Genomic DNA, 20,400 nt, shown 5'->3' on the forward strand with positions numbered 1-20,400 from the left:
TCACGGTTTCCAAAAATATGATGGTTGTGCCCAAAGATTTTGGTGTTAATGAACATTACTGGTTTATATTTTAATAATTTCGATTCTCATTTGATTAATAGTTAATTTCAAGGCTGATAAACTTAAAATATGCAAGCTATTATTTCGTTTTGCATATGTCTGTCGATACATCTGTACAATCGATAATTTCCGTAACCACTCGTTAAATTGTAGCAGACACAAGTTTAAATGATTTTTTTTATGTTTTACACTAATATTCTACCTCTTTCTTGCTAAAAACTAATGCATGAATGATTTACAAGTAATATTGCATCGTTTTCAGCCAGGAACACTGTCTATGACCGCGAAAAAAAACATAACAAACTTTTTGATTTACGATATTTACTTTATAAATAGCTTGCATGCGGCATGGCATTGCATGTTCCGCAAGATAAATATCTCGACTTTATTTATTGGATGATTTCGGACTGTTTCATCCAATCAGAAAATAGCTTTTAAACGTAATTTAGACCCATGTTTAGCGAGATAATTAAGTACCACTTTTTATACACTGCCAAATTGTGACATAACAAGTTGCCTCCCTTGTTGGTTCATTCTACTGTATTATTATGCCCCCCTTCGAAGAAGAGAGGGTATATTGTTTTGCACATTTTGGTCTGTATGTCCGTCCACCAGATGGTTTCCGGATGATAACTCAAGAATGCTGGATGCCACGTTTATATTCCAATCTTCATAAAATTTGGCCAGAATATAAGTCTCAATGACATCTTGGATAATTCTAAAATGGATACAATTGGTTGAAAAACATGGCTGCCAGGAGGTGGGGCATTTTTCCTTATATTGCTTTAGTAAAACATTGTTAACACCCGAGAGGTCACATTTATTTTCCGATCTTCAAGAATTTTGGTCCCAATAATATCTTGTTATCTCAGGTGAACGACTTTGGGCCTTTTAGGCCCTCTTGTTTGTTCATCTTACCATTTGAAGAAAAGATATCATTGCACAGATGTCTTTTACTTTTAGAATGTGTTATGCTGCATTTCTTATGTGGCTTGTTCGGGGTATATTGTTTAGCACATGTCGCTCAGTCCGTCAGTTGGTCCGTCCACCAGATGGTTTCCGGATGATAACTCAAGAACGCTTAGGCCTAGGATCATGAAACTTTATAGGTACATTGATCATGACTCGCAAATGATCCATATTGATTTTGAGGTCACTAGGTCAAAGAGCAAGGTCACGGTGACCCGAAATAGTAAAATGGTTTCCTGATGATAACTCAAGAACGCTTATGCCTAGGATCATGAAACTTCATGTGTACATTGATCATGACTCGCAGATGAACACTATTGATTTTGAGGTCACAAGGTCAAAGGTCAAGGTCACGGTGACCCGAAATAGTAAAACGGTTTCCGGATGATAACTCAAGAACGCTTATGCCTTGGATTATGAAACTTCATAAGTACATTGATCATGACTCGCAGATGAACCCTATAGAATTTCAGGTCACTAGGTCAGAGGTCAAGGTCACGGTGACCCGAAATAGTAAAATGGTTTTCGGATGATAACTCAAGAACGCTTATGCCTAGGATCATGAAACTTCATAGATACATTGATCATGACTCGAAGATGACCCCTTTTGAGGTCACTAGGTCATAGGTCACGGAGGCCCGAAACAGTAAAATGGTTTCCGGATGATAACTCAAGAACACTTATGCCTAGGATCATGAAACTTCATAGATACATTGATCATGACTCGCAGATGATCCCTATTGAATTTCAGGTCACTAGGTCAAAGGTCAAGGTCACTGTGACCCGAAATATTAAATGGTTTCCGGATGATAACTCAACAACGTTTATGCCTAGGATCATGAAACTTCATAGGTACATTGATCATGACTCGCAGATGACCCCTAATGATTTTCAGGTCACTAGGTAAAAGGTCATGGTCATAGTGACTCAACTTTGAAAAATGGTTTCCGGATGATTACTCAAGAATGCTTACGCCTATGATAATGAAACTTCTTAGGTACATTGGTCAATGACTCGCAGATGATCCCTATTGACTTTCAAGTCACTAGGTCAAAGGTCAAGGTCACGGTGACTTGACCGAGTAAAATGTTTTCCGGATGATAACACAAGAAAGCTTACGCCTAGGATCATGAAACTTCATAGGTACATTGATCATGACTCGCAAATGACCCCTATTGATTTTCAGGTCACTAGGTCAAAGGTCAAGGTCTCAGTTCCAAAAAACGTATTCACACAATGGCTTCCACTACAACTGACAGCCCATATGGGGTGCATGCATGTTTTACAAACAGCCCAAAAATGTTTTCATGTAGTATACTTATATTGATATTTACAAAATTGATGCATATGAATGATAGACTTTACTGAAATCATTTTTGACGATGCTGCGAAGCAGCTCGTCTAAGGTATCATACCATGAAAAAAATCTTCACAATGGCGACCTTTGTAAAAGACCGAGCCAGTCCGATTGAGATAGCTCGATTTTTCTAATCGGCATACCTCGCTTATTATCATTGATAAAGGTATAGGAAGCTCAGCTATAAATAGGACAGCATATTCTGGGAAAAAGATTTTATAATAGTTTGAAGACGTTAATTTTTAATCAGTTATATTCAATTCATTATATGTTTGTAGATCAATGAAACAACTATGCATTTTCTGTATTGTACTTGACATTTGTCGTGATTCAGTAAATACATTGCGAAATAAAACGTGTATAATTAACTTTCAACGCGATCATGAGTGTAAAGAAAACGAATTATTTCGAACCTGCCAATTGTAAACGTTGTAGCGACTATGGTATATAAACAGCATAATAGCCATGTGACATCTGAGAAACTCGCTCTTATGCGTGCTTTCTCATTTTGCATATTTAATATATTTTTCAAACAGAAATTACAGAGCCACATCAGTACACATACTATGTTTGATTATTCATTCGTTTGTTGGATATTGTTTGCTGTTTTAAACACATATTAGGTCATTTCGCGGAGATTTAGTTAACCTTACCATGTGTTCATAGGCGAACTTACGTATTCAAGTGCTCTTACGACTATGTGCTCATACCTACTTTCCGGAATCATCATGAAATTATTGCTGTACTTAACGAACAAACATGCCTAAGCTTATTGAATGAAAGAAAAAAAAACAATCAAAAGATAATAATTATGTGTTCATGCACATGGGCATGTGGATTAACGTCCGTACAGCATCATTAACTTAGGAAAGGAAACAACGAAATATAAAGTTTGGTATGATAAACATTTTAAAATTAAAGAGCATGATGAAATTAAAGAGCATGTCAAGTTTTGAATTTATATGCTGAAACGTTATGTTATAACCCACAAACATTTTACTGTAACATAACGTTTTTTTAAGATAAGTGGTACAGAAAATACACGTCGAATATATTAAAGATATTTCTTGTTATATTTGATCGAGTATGTAACCCGCCTCCCAGTTTCGCTGAATGGATTAAGTTCCCCACAGATACTACTTCCCTGTACCCCCATTTTTTTTTCGTACCCTACATTTTTCGTACCCAATATTTTTCGTACCTAATTTTTGCTCGTACCCAATTTTTGTCGTACCCAATTTTTTTTCCTACCGAATTTTTTTTCCGTAACCAAATCAACCCATTTTTTTTTGCATAATTTGTGTACCCAAAATGTTCGTAACCATTTTTTTCCTACCCAAAAAGTTCGTACCTTCATATACAATTGTGGTGATGTAGATAAAATTAAATAGATGCTTTTATATCAATCCTCTTCAAAAGCATCGTCACACCAGTACTGTCAGTACTTTGATTATAACAATTACGATACCACGGCAATGTGACCGTTGGTGGAACCAGTGAAGATACTATCGACGCACAATTAATATTCCGTATCTGGACTCCCTGAGTCAGTGTCTAGGAAGCCGCTTTTTCGAATCTAATATACCTACGTTCATGTCATATCGACTCCATCAGAACCACATCCAAACTTTCGATCGTTCATGACATTATAGGCATTTTTCACTGTTGAATAAATTGTGTCATTGTGTCGTATGAACAAATCTGCATGTAAACTACATTTGGACTCAAATCGTACATAAAATCATTTCTGTCTTCAGTTGTCAAAACACCTATATACTGTTTGATTCCAATAATGTCGCTTTAATGGAATTACCATTTTTATTCATTTGCTTCTTAATATTAAATCAATTAAACTTGTTTTATTAGTAACACAGCCCCATTAATATTTTTATTTAGTACTGCCCTTGGAATTTGTTCACGTCATTATGGATTTTTGTGACGTCATACGACCGACTTTCCCAGTTGTAATCTACATGCATAGGTCATTGGGTTTATAACGTTTCATTTTATTTATATTTTCTCTCTGATAGGCGTTTCTTGTTTGATTTAATTATTTTAATTTGTTTAGCAGTCACATAAACAACCAAGCTATGTAATATGGAATTTTTACACCCATTATTGCTGCTTCTTCCTGTATTTGCGCGATGCTTATCTGAGATATTAACTATATGATTCTATATTCTCAAATCTTTTCTATAAAGAAGGAATGTAGTTGACAATTGTTAATAGTTTTATTTGATCGTTCGTCAAAAAGTTGTAATTCTGTTACTCTTGTATCTTCAATGCAATTGAGTAATTAAATAGTAATTAAACTGAATGCGTTTTAATTCCCTTTTATTATTGTTTAATTTGAGTTACAATGCTATGACGTTAAATTTTATTTTCACTTAAATGTATTATGAATATTGCTGGGCCAAGTGTGAGGTTGAGCGCTCTATAACCAGGTTTAAACCCCCAATGCTTTGCATTGACCGTTCCAAGGCGGTGACCCCAGCTTTATTCATATTTTGTGTTTATGTTGGTTTGTATTGTGCTGTATTGTGCTGTTTTGTACTGTTTGGGCAATCGGTCACTTGCCTTAAATAAAGGACCAACTAATTGTTTTTAATGAAAATTCAATACTGCTCCAGCAGCTGGAGTTTCACTTCTTTATATGACATGAGCAAGAAGAAATCCATAGAGCAGAATGAATCAGATTTCGTTGAATAAGTAAAAAAACGGATTTTTTTTCCAGTCGTGCTTGATGCGATGATCGTAATACTAAACCTTACTTACGACACCACTTGTGAGGTGGAACAATAATTTAGCACGCTGAGACGAGTCTAGACATGGCTTAGATCCACCTTGTCCAACAGGCCATCAGAATTATGCATGATTAGCGTTAACGGGGATCGAATCACCATTAATACTATATTTATACAAAAACACATCGAAACCAACGTCGCATTCACTTCATATTTAAGGACTTAATACATGTTCATTTATTGAATTCCAGCCTCGATTTCGCGCTAATGAATCATGTCTAAAAATGTTTTGAGCGTAAATAATTGGTTAAATAACCGCATCCATGACCTGTTAATAGGAGTTGACGTTCGTGTGAAACTAACAAGGGTCATTTTGACCCAAATTGTTCAATTCAGGAATCATAATTATACACGGCTAGATTTTTCCTTATTGCACTAACATTTCCACTCACAGAATTTCAAGGGGGGGGGGGGGGGTCAATAAAATGTGTTCACATGTCCCTCGTTACCACATTCAGGCGATTAAGGTAAATGTTTTAGATTTATAGTATGAAATACAAGATGATAAAAAACATTCAACGAAAGGCTGACATACTTGATTTTTTATCTACTTAATTCACGCAAGACATTTAACATGTAATTGAAAAGTCAATCGTTTTGTGTTAATGTATACGTTATTGTTCGACAATTTCGGACCGTAACATTCGTTTAGATGAATAAACAGATATTTTATTCATTTTTATTGTAATTTACGCAGGTCAAGAGCTACTAAGGTATATATAAATGCATGCCACCGGTCAGTAAAGAGCTCCACTTTTTTTCCAAAAAAGGACTACGCATATGGAGACAGTTGTCCAGACGCTTACTATAGTGACTTGCAGGGCTATGTATATGGGGCCTTTTGTCCAGACGCTTACTATAGTGACTTGCAGGGCTATGTATATGGGGCCTGTTGTCCAGACGCTTACTGTAATGACTGGCAGGGCTATGTATATGGAGACAGTTGTCCAGACGCTTACTATAGTGACTTGCAGGGCTATGTATATGGGGCCTGTTGTCAAGACGCTTACTATAGTGACTGACATGGCTATGTATATGGAGACAGTTGTCCAGACGCTTAATATAGTGACTTACAGGGCTATGCATATGGGGCCTGTTGTCCAGACGCTTACTATAGTGACTGGCAGGGCTATGTATATGAAGACAGTTGTCCAGACGCTTACTATAGTGACTGGCAGGGCTATGCACACTGTGACAGTTGTCCAGACGCTTACTATAGTGATTGGCAGGGCTATGTATATGGAGACAGTTGTCCAGACGCTTACTTTAGTGACTGGCAGGGCTATTCATATGGAGACAGTTGTCCAGACGCTTACTATAGTGACTGACAGGGCTATGTATATGGAGACAGTTGTTTAGGCGCTTACTATTGTGACTGGTAGGGCTATACATATGGCGATAGCTGTCCAGACGCTTACTATAGTGACTGGCAGGGCTATGCATATGGAAAAAGTTCTCCAGACGCTTACTATAGTGACTGACAGGACTATGTATATGGAGAAAGTTCTCCAGACGCTTACTACAGTGATTGACAGGGTTATGTATATGGAGACAGCTGTCCAGACGCTTAATATAGTTACTGGCAGGGCTATGCATATTGAGACAGTTCTCCAGACGCCTACTATAGTTGCTGGCTGGGCTATGCATTTGGAGACAGTTGTCCAGACGCTTACTTTAGGGACAGACAGGGCTGTGCATATGGAGTCAGTTGTCCAGACGCTTACTAAAGTGACTGACAGGGCTATGTATATGGGGACAGTTCTCCAGACGCTTACAATAGTGACTTGCAGGGCTATGTATATGGAGACAGTTGTCTAGACGCTTACTATAGTGACTTGCAGGGCTATGTATATGAAGACAGTTCTCTAGACGCTTACTATAATGACTTGCAGGGTTATGTATAGGGAGACAGTTGTCCAGACGCTGACTATAGTGACTTTCATAGTATGTATATGGAGACAGTTGTTCAGGCGCTTACTATAGTGACTTGCAGGGCTATGCATATGAAGACAGTTGTTCAGACGCCTACTGTAGTGACTGGCAGGGCTATGCATATGGAGACAGTTGTCCAGACGCTTACTATAGTGACTTTCAGAGTATGTATATGGAGACTGTTCTCCAGGCGCTTACTTTAGTAACTGTCAGGGCTATTCATATGGAGACAGTATTCAAGACGCTTACTATAGAGACTGTAAGGGCTATGCATATTTTGACAGTTGTCCAGGCGCTTACTATTGTGACTGGCAGGGCCATGCATATTTAAACAGTGCTCCAGACGCTTACTATAGGGACAGACAGGGCTGTGCATATGGAGACAGTTGCCCAGACGCTTACTATAGTGACTGGCAGGGCTAAGTATATGAAGACAGTTCTCAAGACGCTTACTATAATTACTGGCAGGGTTATGTACATGGAGACAGTTGTACAGGCGCTTACTATAGTGACTTGCAGGGCTATGTATATGGGGACAGTTGTCCAGACGCTTAATATAGTGACCGGCGAACCGCCAGTTTACAGGACTATGCATATGGATACAGTTCTCCAGACTCGTACTATAGCGACTGGCAAATGGCCAGTATACATGGCTTTGAATATGGAGACAGTTTTCCAGACGCTTACTATAGTGACTGGCGAATGGCAAGTATACAGGGCTATGTATATGGACTCAGTTTTCCAGAAGCTTACTCTAGTGACCGGCGAACCGCCAGTATGCAGGACTATGTATATTGAGACAGTTGTCCAGACGCTTTCTATAGTGACCGGCGAATGGCCAGTATACAAGGTTATGCATACGGAGACAGTTGTCCAGATGCTTAGTATAGTGACTGGCAGGGCTATGTACATGGAGACAGTTGTCCAGACGCTTTCTGTAGTGACTGGCGAATGGCCAGTATACAGGGCTAAGTATATGGAGACAGTTGTTAAGACGCTTACTATAGTGACCGGCGAATGGCCAATATACAGGGCCATTTATATGGAGACAGTTGTCAAGACGCTTACTATAATGACTGGCAGTGCTATGTTTATGAAGACAGCTGTTCTGACGCTTACCTTAGTGACGCCTGACGCTTACTATAATAACCGGCCAGACGCTTAATATAGTGACCGGTCAGACGCTAACTACGGTGACTGTTAGGGCTATGTATATGGAGACATTGTCAAGATGCTTACTATAATGATTAGCGACTGGTCAGTATACAGGGCTATGTATATGGAGACAGTTGTCAAGACGCTTAATATAGTGACCGGCGAACGGCCAGTATACTTCGCTATACATGTACATATGGAGACAGATGTCCATACGCTTATTATAACGACCGGCGAATGGCCAGTATACAGGTCTATGCATATGGAGACAGCTGTCCAGACGCTTAAGATAGTGACCGATGAATGGCCAATACTGTGAAACCATTATTTATCGCCAGGCATTTATTTTCGTGTATTTCGTCAGTCGACCGATTGACGAATTTAAGATAATAACGAACAATTATGTCAAATGATTGAACAAAATTAAGACTGAATTACCGTAGGTATGAGGCATTAAAATCCGTAATCTGGAGAGGCGCCCCCCCCGGAGAAGGTCCCCCCAGAGTGGTGCCCCCTTATTCTAAAGGGGGCGGAGAGGAGCCCTCACATCAAATCTGGAGGGGCGGATAAGTGCCACCCTGTCATAATTAAGTAGGCGGATATCTGCCCCCTGACAATAATTCAAGGGGCGTATAAGTGCCCCCCTGTGTCAGCTTCAAGAACCATGAAACGTTGGGCATCTTCATCACACCGTTTTACCGTAAACAGTTACCCAAAAAACACTTGTTTTAATGAGAAGTTCAATGCAAATGGTGAGCAATCAATTACTTATGGCGAGTTAGTAGTGAAAACATACCCGTTACATAGTACACGTATATTTCCATTTACCGAACAGAATTACACATATTTTCTACAGCCACGTAATAATTTCATTTAAGTTCATTTTTACGCATCTGCACCATTCACTATGTATACATGGATGCCATGTAAAAGTCGTGTTTTAATCAGAGCGCGAAACAAAGTCTTACACAGTTCATGTATATTTCCATTTATCGAACTGAATAACGAATATTTTCTATAGCCATCTGATAATTTTATTTAAGTCCCTTTGTACGAATCTGCACCATTCACTATACATAAATGCCATGTAAAAGTCGTGTTTTAATAAGAGCGCGAAACATGTCGATTTCCACGCAGGAAATAATCAGATGATAGATTTTATGTTGGGCATTATACTGCTTAACTGCCAATGGGCATTACTGTAATATATACAATTATGCATATGATTATATATCTTTACGCAAATACATAATGCTGTGCCCGATTTACTTCCGACACGTGTTAATAGTAATTAGTTATATAATTTGGTTTAACGCAGGGAGAGTAACTCTCTCCCCTATTATTTACTTATTTTACTAGCGAATGTTCTGATTATTTGTATGTGCAATTATTATCATACCGTCATATTGAACAGTTCTCATTTTATATTCTTTGATTTACTTCAATGTACTAATGATTCATATCACCACAAATCCGTTAGATCTTCAGACAAAACTTAAATGCATATCGCTATATTCGACATCGTGCGGTTAAACACTTATATAAGTAAAATGAAGATTAGTAGATTTGAAAAACGTCAAAGTCGAAATATGTATCAAATATTCATATTATAGTGACCTACATAATTATTTAAGTTGTTGACAACGTTTGCTAATCAAGTTTTACTACACTGCAGCTATGCCTTATGACGGAAAAGCTATGCCTGAACAACCCTTAAATAATATAATAGCTTATGTCACTTGTTTAATAATGAATACATGGGCATTAAGGCAAAATTACACTTATTTGATTACATCATCGAACCTATTATTCTATTTGATTCAGCAATATGAGGAGTAAACGACTTAAAAAATATGCATTACATTACTCATTTCTTGAAATTGTAATTGGTTTTAAACGGTAAATCCATAAATATGCCGTTTATGGACACGTTTGTAGATATCCTTTATTTGTTTTATGTAAGAAAACACCCAAAATCATCAGAAACATCGGCATCCATCATATAGAACTTCAAATACGACCACTGCCGCCGCTGCCACAGCTGACGCCGCCATCACTAGAATCATCGCTACCACCGCTGCCTCTTTCACCATCGCCACAACTCCACCTATCCCACTACTTCTATAACTACCAAAATATCCCTCACTACATATTCCGCCACCACCATCACCGCAGCCGCTGTCACTACCACCATCACTGCTACAACATTCATCACCATACTACAACTTATAATCAATTCGCCTACATTTTTATACACATACTTGATGATTTTGCTACACACCTATTTTATATACTGTCTAACTATTCACCAAGACGCGCTGTTATATAACTCATTATAGATGAGACGAATGGACTCTCTGTTCTTGTTTTAAGGAATTTATTGCTGTAACCTATTTTGTTATTAAAAAGGGACATTAAACATTATCATTTAATTGCTCCTTTATTTGAACTTAAAATTTATCTCAGTGGCACAGTAAGTAGTTAATAAACTTATTTATTGTTATTAAAATACAAAAGCTCTTATATTTGTTAATGGATCTGTATCCGCAAGGCAGTAAATTTTGTATGAAAGCACACTTAGTAGTAGTAGCAGTAGTAGCAGTAGTCGTAGAATGAACTGATGTCATTGTTTTACCCTGGAAATATTTAAGTGTTTCCTGAACAAAGCAGTTATTTTCGGAAATGTTGTGATTTTTGGGATGATGGATAAAGCAATGTAGGTAAGTATTTGATTGTTCATTATTGTAGTGTTACGAAAGTGTCTGTTTGAAATATGTAAATTTCTATTGCTTTAATAAAATGAACCGTCCGAAGTGAAAGTAAAACAAAATGTTGTAGTTTTGCTCAATAGCGTTTAGTAAACCTTGCGCTATCCAAATTGAAATACATGATTGTTAAGTAATGCGTAATAAAATTGTATTATTTATGTACATTTTAAATCAATGACACGTTTAATGGGAATCTCATTCGTGAATTTGAAATACTTGATAGGTTCTAATTTTCGGAGCATGCTTTAAGTTTTTTTGCGGTAAACACTATTACAAGTGAAAAGCTCAAAAGGAGACAACTCAACACTAATTAATAATAATATCTGATATTGGCAAAACAATGTTTTTATCAATTATATATAAACATATACAAGTACATGTATTCAAGCATTTAATTGACATTCCCACGCAATATCAATATGAAAATAGTAATTATGTATTTGGCAAAGTATTAACATTAAATGACACTACACAAAAGCATCAACAGAAATGTTTGATAATACATGTAAAACAGCAAAACGAGATTTCCTTATTGCACATAAATAACTTTTGGAAGAACGGATCCAACACAAACAGACACATGTGCATACTTTTTAGAACAACATACAATGCTATACGTAGAAAAGCAATACGATTAATATAAAATTGCTAGAAACTTACAAATGCTATAAATCTATTTAAAAACAGATCAATACCAATGAATTTAATGCTCAATCATTATAATAACTTAAATGAACGTGATTCTTATCAAAATATAAAGATGTGTTTAATGAATTACGTGAGCATAATTTCAACACACAACACACCTCGATTTGCCAGGGACAGAGTCGGAAATATATATCAGGCAGGTTTCAAGTAAAAAATGCAAATCTCGAGGGTCTGATAATATTTCAGCTAACATAATACAAACAGCGTATGGTTCCATAAAATCATAACTAACCATTATATTCAATAACGCATAGCGCATAATATCATGTGGGTAGGGAATGGGTTACATCACATCAATATTAAAAGGCGGGATCCTAGTTTATTAAAACAAATACCGCAGAATAACATAACATAATATTGTATCATATATTTATCTCGAGTTCTTTTACACAGACTAAAAAATGGTGTGATTAAAACAAAATTATTTTTACATTGGATTGTGTTACATAAAAAGGAAAGAGCGTGGTTGACTGCATCTTTATGCTGAACAGTATAATCAACAAGCTTTTAAACTCTGGTCTTAACGAATATTGAATTTGTATTGATTATGGTTATTTTTATGTCTATATAAATCAATCACTTCTGTGGCAAAAGTTAATTTCCAACAAACAGATAAGCTCTACAATCCGCAAGTAAAGCAATGTGTTCATCGTTTAAATCAGCAGTCATTTTTAAATTTACTTAAAGTTAAATGATATTAAAATCCATAGGAAATAGTGTTATAAATGCAAACTTACAATCAAAATAAATTAAACACAAGTTGTTATTTCGATAAACGACATTTTAATGTTTATTGTTATGGTAAACCGTCTAAAATCGTTATATCCTTCTAATATTGTGGCGTAACTTTATCTAAAAAGACATATATGTTAATACAGTATTGATGAAATACAAATATGTTAATACAGTATCGATGCACATTTTTTTTTAACCAGCTCTCAAGAAAACAATATGTCGGGTTAAATACCCAGCACTTTAAATCGTTTTAACGTGAAAACAGTCTCACCGTTCCAAACTAGCCGAAGTCATCATTATTGAATGGTCGAGCTAACAATTCATATATTTGGCATTAAGAACTTTCTTCCGATGTCGCTGATATCATGTTTTACGCTTGCATTTTTTACAAACTTAACAAATATGATAGTAATTGTATATTAATAATCAATAAGAGAGCTTATCAACACGAGGTTCTTGTTTCTATCATATTTATGCAAGGCCAAGATATTTTAAGGTTTTTAGTTGCATGCATATACTAGCATTAAATGTACACCAACAGATTTGTAATGGCAACTTGCGTATGAAAAACAAAGAGTTATACATATATTAAACATTTTGATATTAACACCATATGAATCATCAAGAGATTTTGTCAAATGAACGAACCAAGCAGATCATGTAACACGCTTTTTTTCTTGGATATGCCCAACACCTTCGCGAGTAAACAACGTGCACCATTTAGTCGAAACGTTTTGTTTTCATCACTGGTCCTGTCACTTCATCGTCATTTTTTATGCTGACATACTGATACAAAATGCCAAACAAAACAATTAAAGGTTTTATTTGTTTAGTAAGCTTTTCTATATCACACAAATAATGGACAGGTAAGTATATTTAAATAGAACAAATATTAAATTAAAACATAAAAATACATAATTCCTGTGCACTTTATGGTTACAAATGAACGAATATAACGAAGCCAATAAATGTAAGGAAAATATAATACAATCATAACAAAATTTTGCTACACCATTTAACAATTAAGCATCTGTTTCCGTACCTACGGTATTCATTGCTCTGCATGCAATATATTTTACATTTGCGAACGCAAAAATGACATATAATCCATGTCCAGTATAGAAACCTCCAACACATGCTTTCGTTTATATGTAATGTCTATGACGACATTTTCTAAAAATTTGCGTATGTGTTCGCATCATCCAGCGCAATGCAGTCTGCACAAAACTTGAACTGGTCCTACAACATACACATTGTTTTACTTTAAATCATTTTACAACCGAAACATACACTGACTCGTGTTAATATGCCAAAAATATATCTACAAAACAGTTGCGAATGCGACGTACTCAAACGATTTAGTTCATGTCTGAACTTACAGTTACGGGGCCAGTCTTCCGTCCGGTCAGTCTGTTAGTGATCGGATAACAATCGTGAAATGATCTTTATTACAAATATCATCTAAATAGGGAACATTTAGTAATTATCTGCTTTGCGTGTATTATGTGTACTACAATACGCTACACAACTTACGAATGTGGGTATAATCTGTTTTCGCCTCAGCCTCAGGTGTCTGACGACACGTGGTATGCTGACCTCACCATGAATCTCCACGTGTTCCAGAAGCGTCCATATGACCACGAACAGACCGCTTTTGTCGGCGCCATTACTATTTATACATGATATGTAAAATCTTTCATGAGTAGTTTATCTGAAGGGAAGAGTTCATAACTATATATATGGGCCGTGCTTTTTGAAAAGGGGCTTTAATGCATGTGCGTAAAGTGCCGTTCCAGATTTGCCTGTGCAGTCCGCATGCTAATCAGGGATCACACTTTCCGCTTCTATGATATATTCTGTTTAAAGTCTTTAAAAAGCCTCTTATTCGCAAAAATCAAGTTAAGGCGAAAAGTGTCTTCCCTAATTAGCCTCAGCGGACTGCACAGGCTAATCTGGAACGGCACTTTACGCACATGCATTTAACCCCCTTTTCAAAAAGCACGGCCCATATATATAGTTATGAACTCTTCCCTTCAGATAAACTACTCATGAAAGATTTTACATACATTTTTTTTACAGAGCAAGGCCCATATTCATTATTTTAAATATTTAAATCTCTCAAAATGATTGATGGTTATATTATCGGTTCACTTATAGCTATTTCCAGTCTGCTGAAAAAACTGTAGTTCTAGTTTGAGGCTGCACATTCAATATCATAAATATGAGAATTACAGTAAGAACATCAATACAATATATCATAGGCAATTCTAAAGAAATACAGAAATTACATAACATATAATCCTTGTCTTAAGTTATGCAGAATTTCAGCAGCATATGTGTATTAACTACATTGATGCAAACTGATATAATACTGCATTTAAGGAATAAATTACTCCCCAAGCCCAGTAAATTGTCTGTATGTAAACCGTCTAAATCACATGGAAAGAAAACGGATCTTTCCGTGTTCTATATGTCGAATCGATATATTTTGATCAAGTTTAAATATGGGTAGAAAAAGTACATCACAATTGTTAATTACAAAATCTCAATCGATTCGTTTTTGACACTATCCCAAGGCAGTAAGGAATACAGGTCCCATACTGAGTATGTGAAATGAGTATGGTACGAATGGCAGAGTAACAGCTAAACAATTATTCATCATGATTAATTATAATTATTATAAAATGTAATATTATTTATTACAACAGATACACAAATTTGTATAAAAATATACAAGTTCATTTTATACATAATGTAATGCAGTGTTAGTTTAAGCTTGAATGTGTATACGTGGATAAGTTAATTAACTTACAGACATTGGACTAGGATGGGGACTTCACTTCTTGTAACATTTTGTACGTGGCGCAACAGATCCATAAATGATCGAGGACTCTGGGGCAGTTCCATCGGTTGCGACCAACCTGTGTACACTATCTGTGAAAATCTGTGTGTCTGTAAAGTCAACAATGCTTAGCATTATTGCACGGAAAACAGGGGTCATAAAACAGTAAGACAAATACTACACATTCTAAAACAATTGGAAATAGCACTTTATCTGACCACGTCTTTAATTTAGCAATATTACGTGTGTGTTTTTTTCAATTTGCCAGACGAATGAATTCGTAAATGAATTAGTGAACAGCAGTTTTTAGTACTGCCGTCAAAGTGCTATTCGCGTATATTAATAAAGAATTTCATGATTATGCATTATGTACATTTTAAAAAATTGAGTTACTTAGTGTACTTCTGTTTTAGTAACAGCCACCTGACATTTTATATCTGCAGAAATTACGGGTCGCGTAAAATATTCCATTTTTACTTTAAATATAATGTCCAAGTGGCACGATACTGTTTTACGTTTTGTTGAAGTATTTCATTTTGTGCTGACTGAAAGACGAATGAGCGGATAAACGTAATTGAACAGGAGACTAACAGCTTACAGAACGTCAAAAGTGTATACCAGAATGAATGATCAAATTGTAGGCATTTGATTAGTAATTATAATATTATTGTTGTCCTATATCCATTAACCTTGACCTCTGGGTTTTGCATACAATGCGCACAGTGACATTACAACGTAAACAAATGCTTCAAAGATTCTTTCGAACTTCAAACTAAATTAAATGTTGATTGTATATACTTCGAACCAAAATCGTGTTACGAAAAAGCCCAATTTGATACTAGATCATCAACGTCAAATGACTTTGTTGCCCTGCCTTCGAAACGTACACCCTTAGCTACAAATACACAATTTGAATAGACTTAAACAAGTATTATTGAGTTATATACATTGTCAACTGTTTATGGAAGTGGGACAAAGATTACCTTTTGTTTAAGATTTAGGTCAAACGATCTTGTATAAAAGTCCGGTCCGTCTTTTGGTTCACAAGATACACCAGTCAATCTTATACCAGAAATCGACTTTGTTTCGTTTTTGCCTGGAAGACATTTTTCTTCCTGCAAATAAATAACACATTCCCATTACGCATGACGTTCGGCATGCTTTATTTAAATGTTTTAAATCTTATTGCTTTAAATTTACCGTTCCAAGATAGGATCCTGTGTTTTATGGAAAACACTTATTGATTTTCTGCTAATCTTTATGCAGTTTAATTATATGACCACAATACACACTTATTTTTATTAGACTGCAGTTTTGTAAAATTCTTTTTAAGTGGCTTTCATAACCCCATATCGTCCAATGGGAATAACGAAGTGATAGCAATGAGTTCCACCCGTTTTTAATCGGGTTGTAAGTGCATCGTACAAGACCATACGTATTTTGTTCACCTCAGACATGGAGTCATCAAAGGAAATAATCAGTTCAATTTCCTTTTCACATATCAGTCTACAGAAGTCCACAAAACTGTGTTCTAGAGGAGTTTGTGTGATGATGAATCTTGTCGGCAGCTTGAAACTCTGAAGCAAATCAAAGGATTAGTATTTAATGTATCTAAGCGTTTTTATTAAATGCGGTTAAAAACGTCTAAATTTATATTCGCAGAACAAAAACATAAATAACGAACTCTGGACCTTTTGTGAAATAAACACAATCAACACAGTCATGTAAACATGGTTGCAGACCGTTGTGGTTTTAAAAATTGCCCTTGCCCATCATGTTTCATGACGCTATCTACTATGCTCGCCTAGGTGACCATGGTTAAACATGGTCTTTTAACCATCGTGATTAATCGCTTGTTATGTTAATTTCATTAACTATATGTACCTATTACTTAATATGTGTTATTTTAATATTTTAGATTAGTTTCCAAATGCACATAAGAACATATATGAATGTCATAAAACACATAATAAACTGGGTAAACTATACATGAAATTTGGAGGTATACACAGAGCAGAACCTATAACATTACTACTGTCATAGGTAGTATGTTACAATAAATCAGTGCACTTGTCAAACATGTTTTTTGGCAACGTGGTTAATCGCCTTATAGAGCCACTGTCGACTAAGGATTGATAATGATATTTAAGACCAGGATCAACCACTTGTCATGGTCTTATAGTTAACAATTAAATGAATCATAGACCGTGTTTTTTCTACAAAATGATTTAGTACAGTGGTCAACCATGGTTTAATTATGATCTTTAGGCTTTGAGTACATATTGAAACTTGCATATTTAACTAAACAGTGTATTTTTTTGTCTTTTATAATGCAAAAAAAATAATTTGGAAACGTTTGAAGCATATTATATTGATACGGATACGGATGATGACTGTTAAAGAAAATGATGGTGAAAGCAACTATAATCACTATAAAATAGATATTTTAATATCTTATTTACCAACATTGATTCATAGGCAAACAAGACCAAAAACAAGACAAAATCTAGCACCATGAAACATCGTCAACTATAGTTAATCTTTATACAAATTTCTTTGCAAACGTACATAAAAAAGTAAAATTAAGACAAGTGAACTAAGACGAAGACAGCGGTTTTAAAGTGCATGTTTATAAAATACATTTAAACATGTTAAATATTGACATTATTTTATAGTATACAAAACACTGACTTTGAATATTGGCAGACCAAATTCAAATCATAACAAATCGTAGTCAATCAACATTTGAATAATTTTTGTAATTGCCATTTTTGACGAATACTTATATAGTTATTTAAGTACAAAGATGTATACAATTGAAACTGATATAATTAAAAACAATATTGAAGCAAGTAATATTTAATCTATAATACAGTTTGTTTAGCACTTACTGGCATTATCACAGCATTGATGTAATCGGTCGTATTCGGAATGTGGGATGACAAATATGGGCGATAATTATCAGCTGAAAATTAATTACATGTTAATGTAAGAAGCACAAATATCACATTAGGTCTTATGCGCAATGTAAAGCCAATTTACTGTGTGTTTAAATGTAATTTTATTGTAATAATGGCACTGCCTTCTACGTAACAAACTCTTCAATAAACATGCCGAATTTAAACAATTTGTCAATGAACACATTTAATCCACATCAATACAAACAAAAATACAAAACCACAAGATCAATCTAGTGTATATATAAGGCTACGTATAATTCTTCATACCAGCCAGGATGTCCATTGATCTATTTTTTGACTGATTCTCATTGGCCGTTGCTGATTTGTACGTGTTATCGTCTGGAAACAGTGACTCCTCGGTGCTTAAATCCTGATACATGTTTCGATTTTTGAGATATTTAAGTAATGAAAGGCTCACAATAACGTTATTATTAATGCGTTTTATCAATGTTACGTCTTTTGGTTTGAACTGATGGTTCTGTATTTACATGTTTCCAAAGGAAAGTCAATGTATATTAATATGTTTTTGAAAACACATGTTGTGCAGTTGCGAATTACAAAATCTAAAGTCAATGTGTCTTACAACTGATGAAAAGTAACCTTAATGCGACATAATCAACATGGTTTAATCAAATGTGGGTAATTATTGGATTCCCTGTTATCAAACTTACTAAATACTGTTCTTTGAGCTCCATATTCTCTCCATTTAGCTGTTCGGTAGTCACGGGTTGGGAAGGAAGTACCAACATTTCAAGCATCAGCTTATACAGAAATCGGTACTGACTCTGGAATGATGGCCGATCTTGACAATTATTATTAAATAAAATGCTATGTTATCGCTTTTATAATAAATTACGTGTACAACGAACAACTTCCGCGGTCTTGACGTATGTCTTTCCTTATTACATGCAATAAGATGCCGCTTTTATAGGGAAAATAACTGTACAATAAATACAGTTGTATGGGTGTTTTTTCTTTCTAAAAAACAACAACAAAGATTTGAACAATCTTCAGATATCACGAAACTACTTATCGGCTTGATACACTTACGGCAGTCTGCACCATGTTGACTCTTTGTGCGCGCAGGTTGGTCACACACTGTGGGATATCAATGTTCCCGGTCTCCTTTCCCTGATCGTAGAGATAGTCCATTGCAATGAAGGTCCCGGTGCGCCCAACACCAGCGCTGACAGCAGACACAAACACAATCGTTACTCAATTCAAAACCCAATATGTAATCAAACCAATCCATTCTTAACCGGTACCATTTTTCGGATTTCTTCGTTTGGTACACGATTTATAAAACGGTTTATGCAGTTGTAGGTTCTTGCTTAATTTAAGTACGCTATTGCAGAGATATATTGTGCACACTTTTGAACAAGATATATTTGCAAATGTTTTCTAGATATCGTGTGTATTCGAATTTCAAACACAAGCAATTGGAAATAGACCTGTTTCCCTCCAGATCAATAGACGTCTTCCTTTTCTCCCATGTAAACATGTTACCCGACGTGTACCCAAATCGGGCAAGGAGGGATATAAGGTACACCAGATATAGTCAAGAAACGAAATCGAAACCATTAAAGTTACGAAGATGTGTGTTATCAAATGAGTAGTGTTTCACATACAACGTCTTAATGTGCAACAATATAAATGCTTCCCATCGCACACACTAAAACATTCTGAAATAAGAAAGTGATACTTCTTATTTTACCTGCAATGTATTAGCCATGGTTGTTTTGTGGTTCTCTTTTGACACCTTATCTTTCTCCAGAATTGAACGAGGCTTGTACTGCTGGTTGGCACACTTTTATCGGGCCAAGAAGTGTAGTGAAACAGGGTCACGTTGCGAGAATATATGTGGTTTATCCTGCAATTCATTGGTCATTTATAGACTTTTACTACTTCTTCATTTCACATTAGACTTGATGCAAATTACCTACTAGAAATATTGTAACGCCTCCGGAACAATATTTACTCAATAAGATGTCAATCGAACTGTTATACCAAATAATTTACTTATTGAAGAATGTGTCGTAAAACGAAAGTATCCTTTCGGCATTGCTATATTGTAGATTTGAAAATAGAACTATAAGAATCAAACAAACCT

At 35.5% G+C, this 20,400-nt stretch overlaps 1 protein-coding gene across 1 annotated transcript; it reads right to left on the reverse strand.

Annotated features, from left to right (window-relative positions):
- Positions 1-11,638: 11,638 nt before the first annotated feature.
- LOC127870345 (receptor-type tyrosine-protein phosphatase mu-like) lies at positions 11,639-20,139 on the reverse strand. Its single transcript, XM_052412968.1, has 10 exons — positions 20,005-20,139; positions 19,341-19,476; positions 18,962-19,075; positions 18,558-18,660; positions 18,222-18,295; positions 16,779-16,907; positions 16,314-16,445; positions 15,301-15,440; positions 14,022-14,157; positions 11,639-13,727 (listed from the first exon to the last, which is right to left on the reverse strand). The coding sequence occupies exons 2-10, from the start codon at positions 19,440-19,442 to the stop codon at positions 13,662-13,664; spliced, it is 996 nt and encodes a 331-aa protein (XP_052268928.1). The 5' UTR covers positions 19,443-19,476; positions 20,005-20,139; the 3' UTR covers positions 11,639-13,661.
- Between the last annotated feature and the right edge of the window lie 261 nt (positions 20,140-20,400).

Source organism: Dreissena polymorpha, chromosome 2 (genome assembly GCF_020536995.1).
Source record: "Dreissena polymorpha isolate Duluth1 chromosome 2, UMN_Dpol_1.0, whole genome shotgun sequence".
In the NCBI taxonomy this organism is placed as follows: domain Eukaryota; kingdom Metazoa; phylum Mollusca; class Bivalvia; order Myida; family Dreissenidae; genus Dreissena; species Dreissena polymorpha.

Coding starts and splice junctions, on each gene's coding strand:
- LOC127870345 (XM_052412968.1), bottom strand. CDS start 19,442: ATGGACTATCTCTACGATCAGGGAAAGGAGACCGGGAACATTGATATC. Junction 18,661..18,961: donor AGCTCAAAGAACAGTATTTA/GTAAGTTTGATA, acceptor AACATGTATCAG/GATTTAAGCACCGAGGAGTC. Junction 16,908..18,221: donor TCAATGCTGTGATAATGCCA/GTAAGTGCTAAA, acceptor GATTTGCTTCAG/AGTTTCAAGCTGCCGACAAG.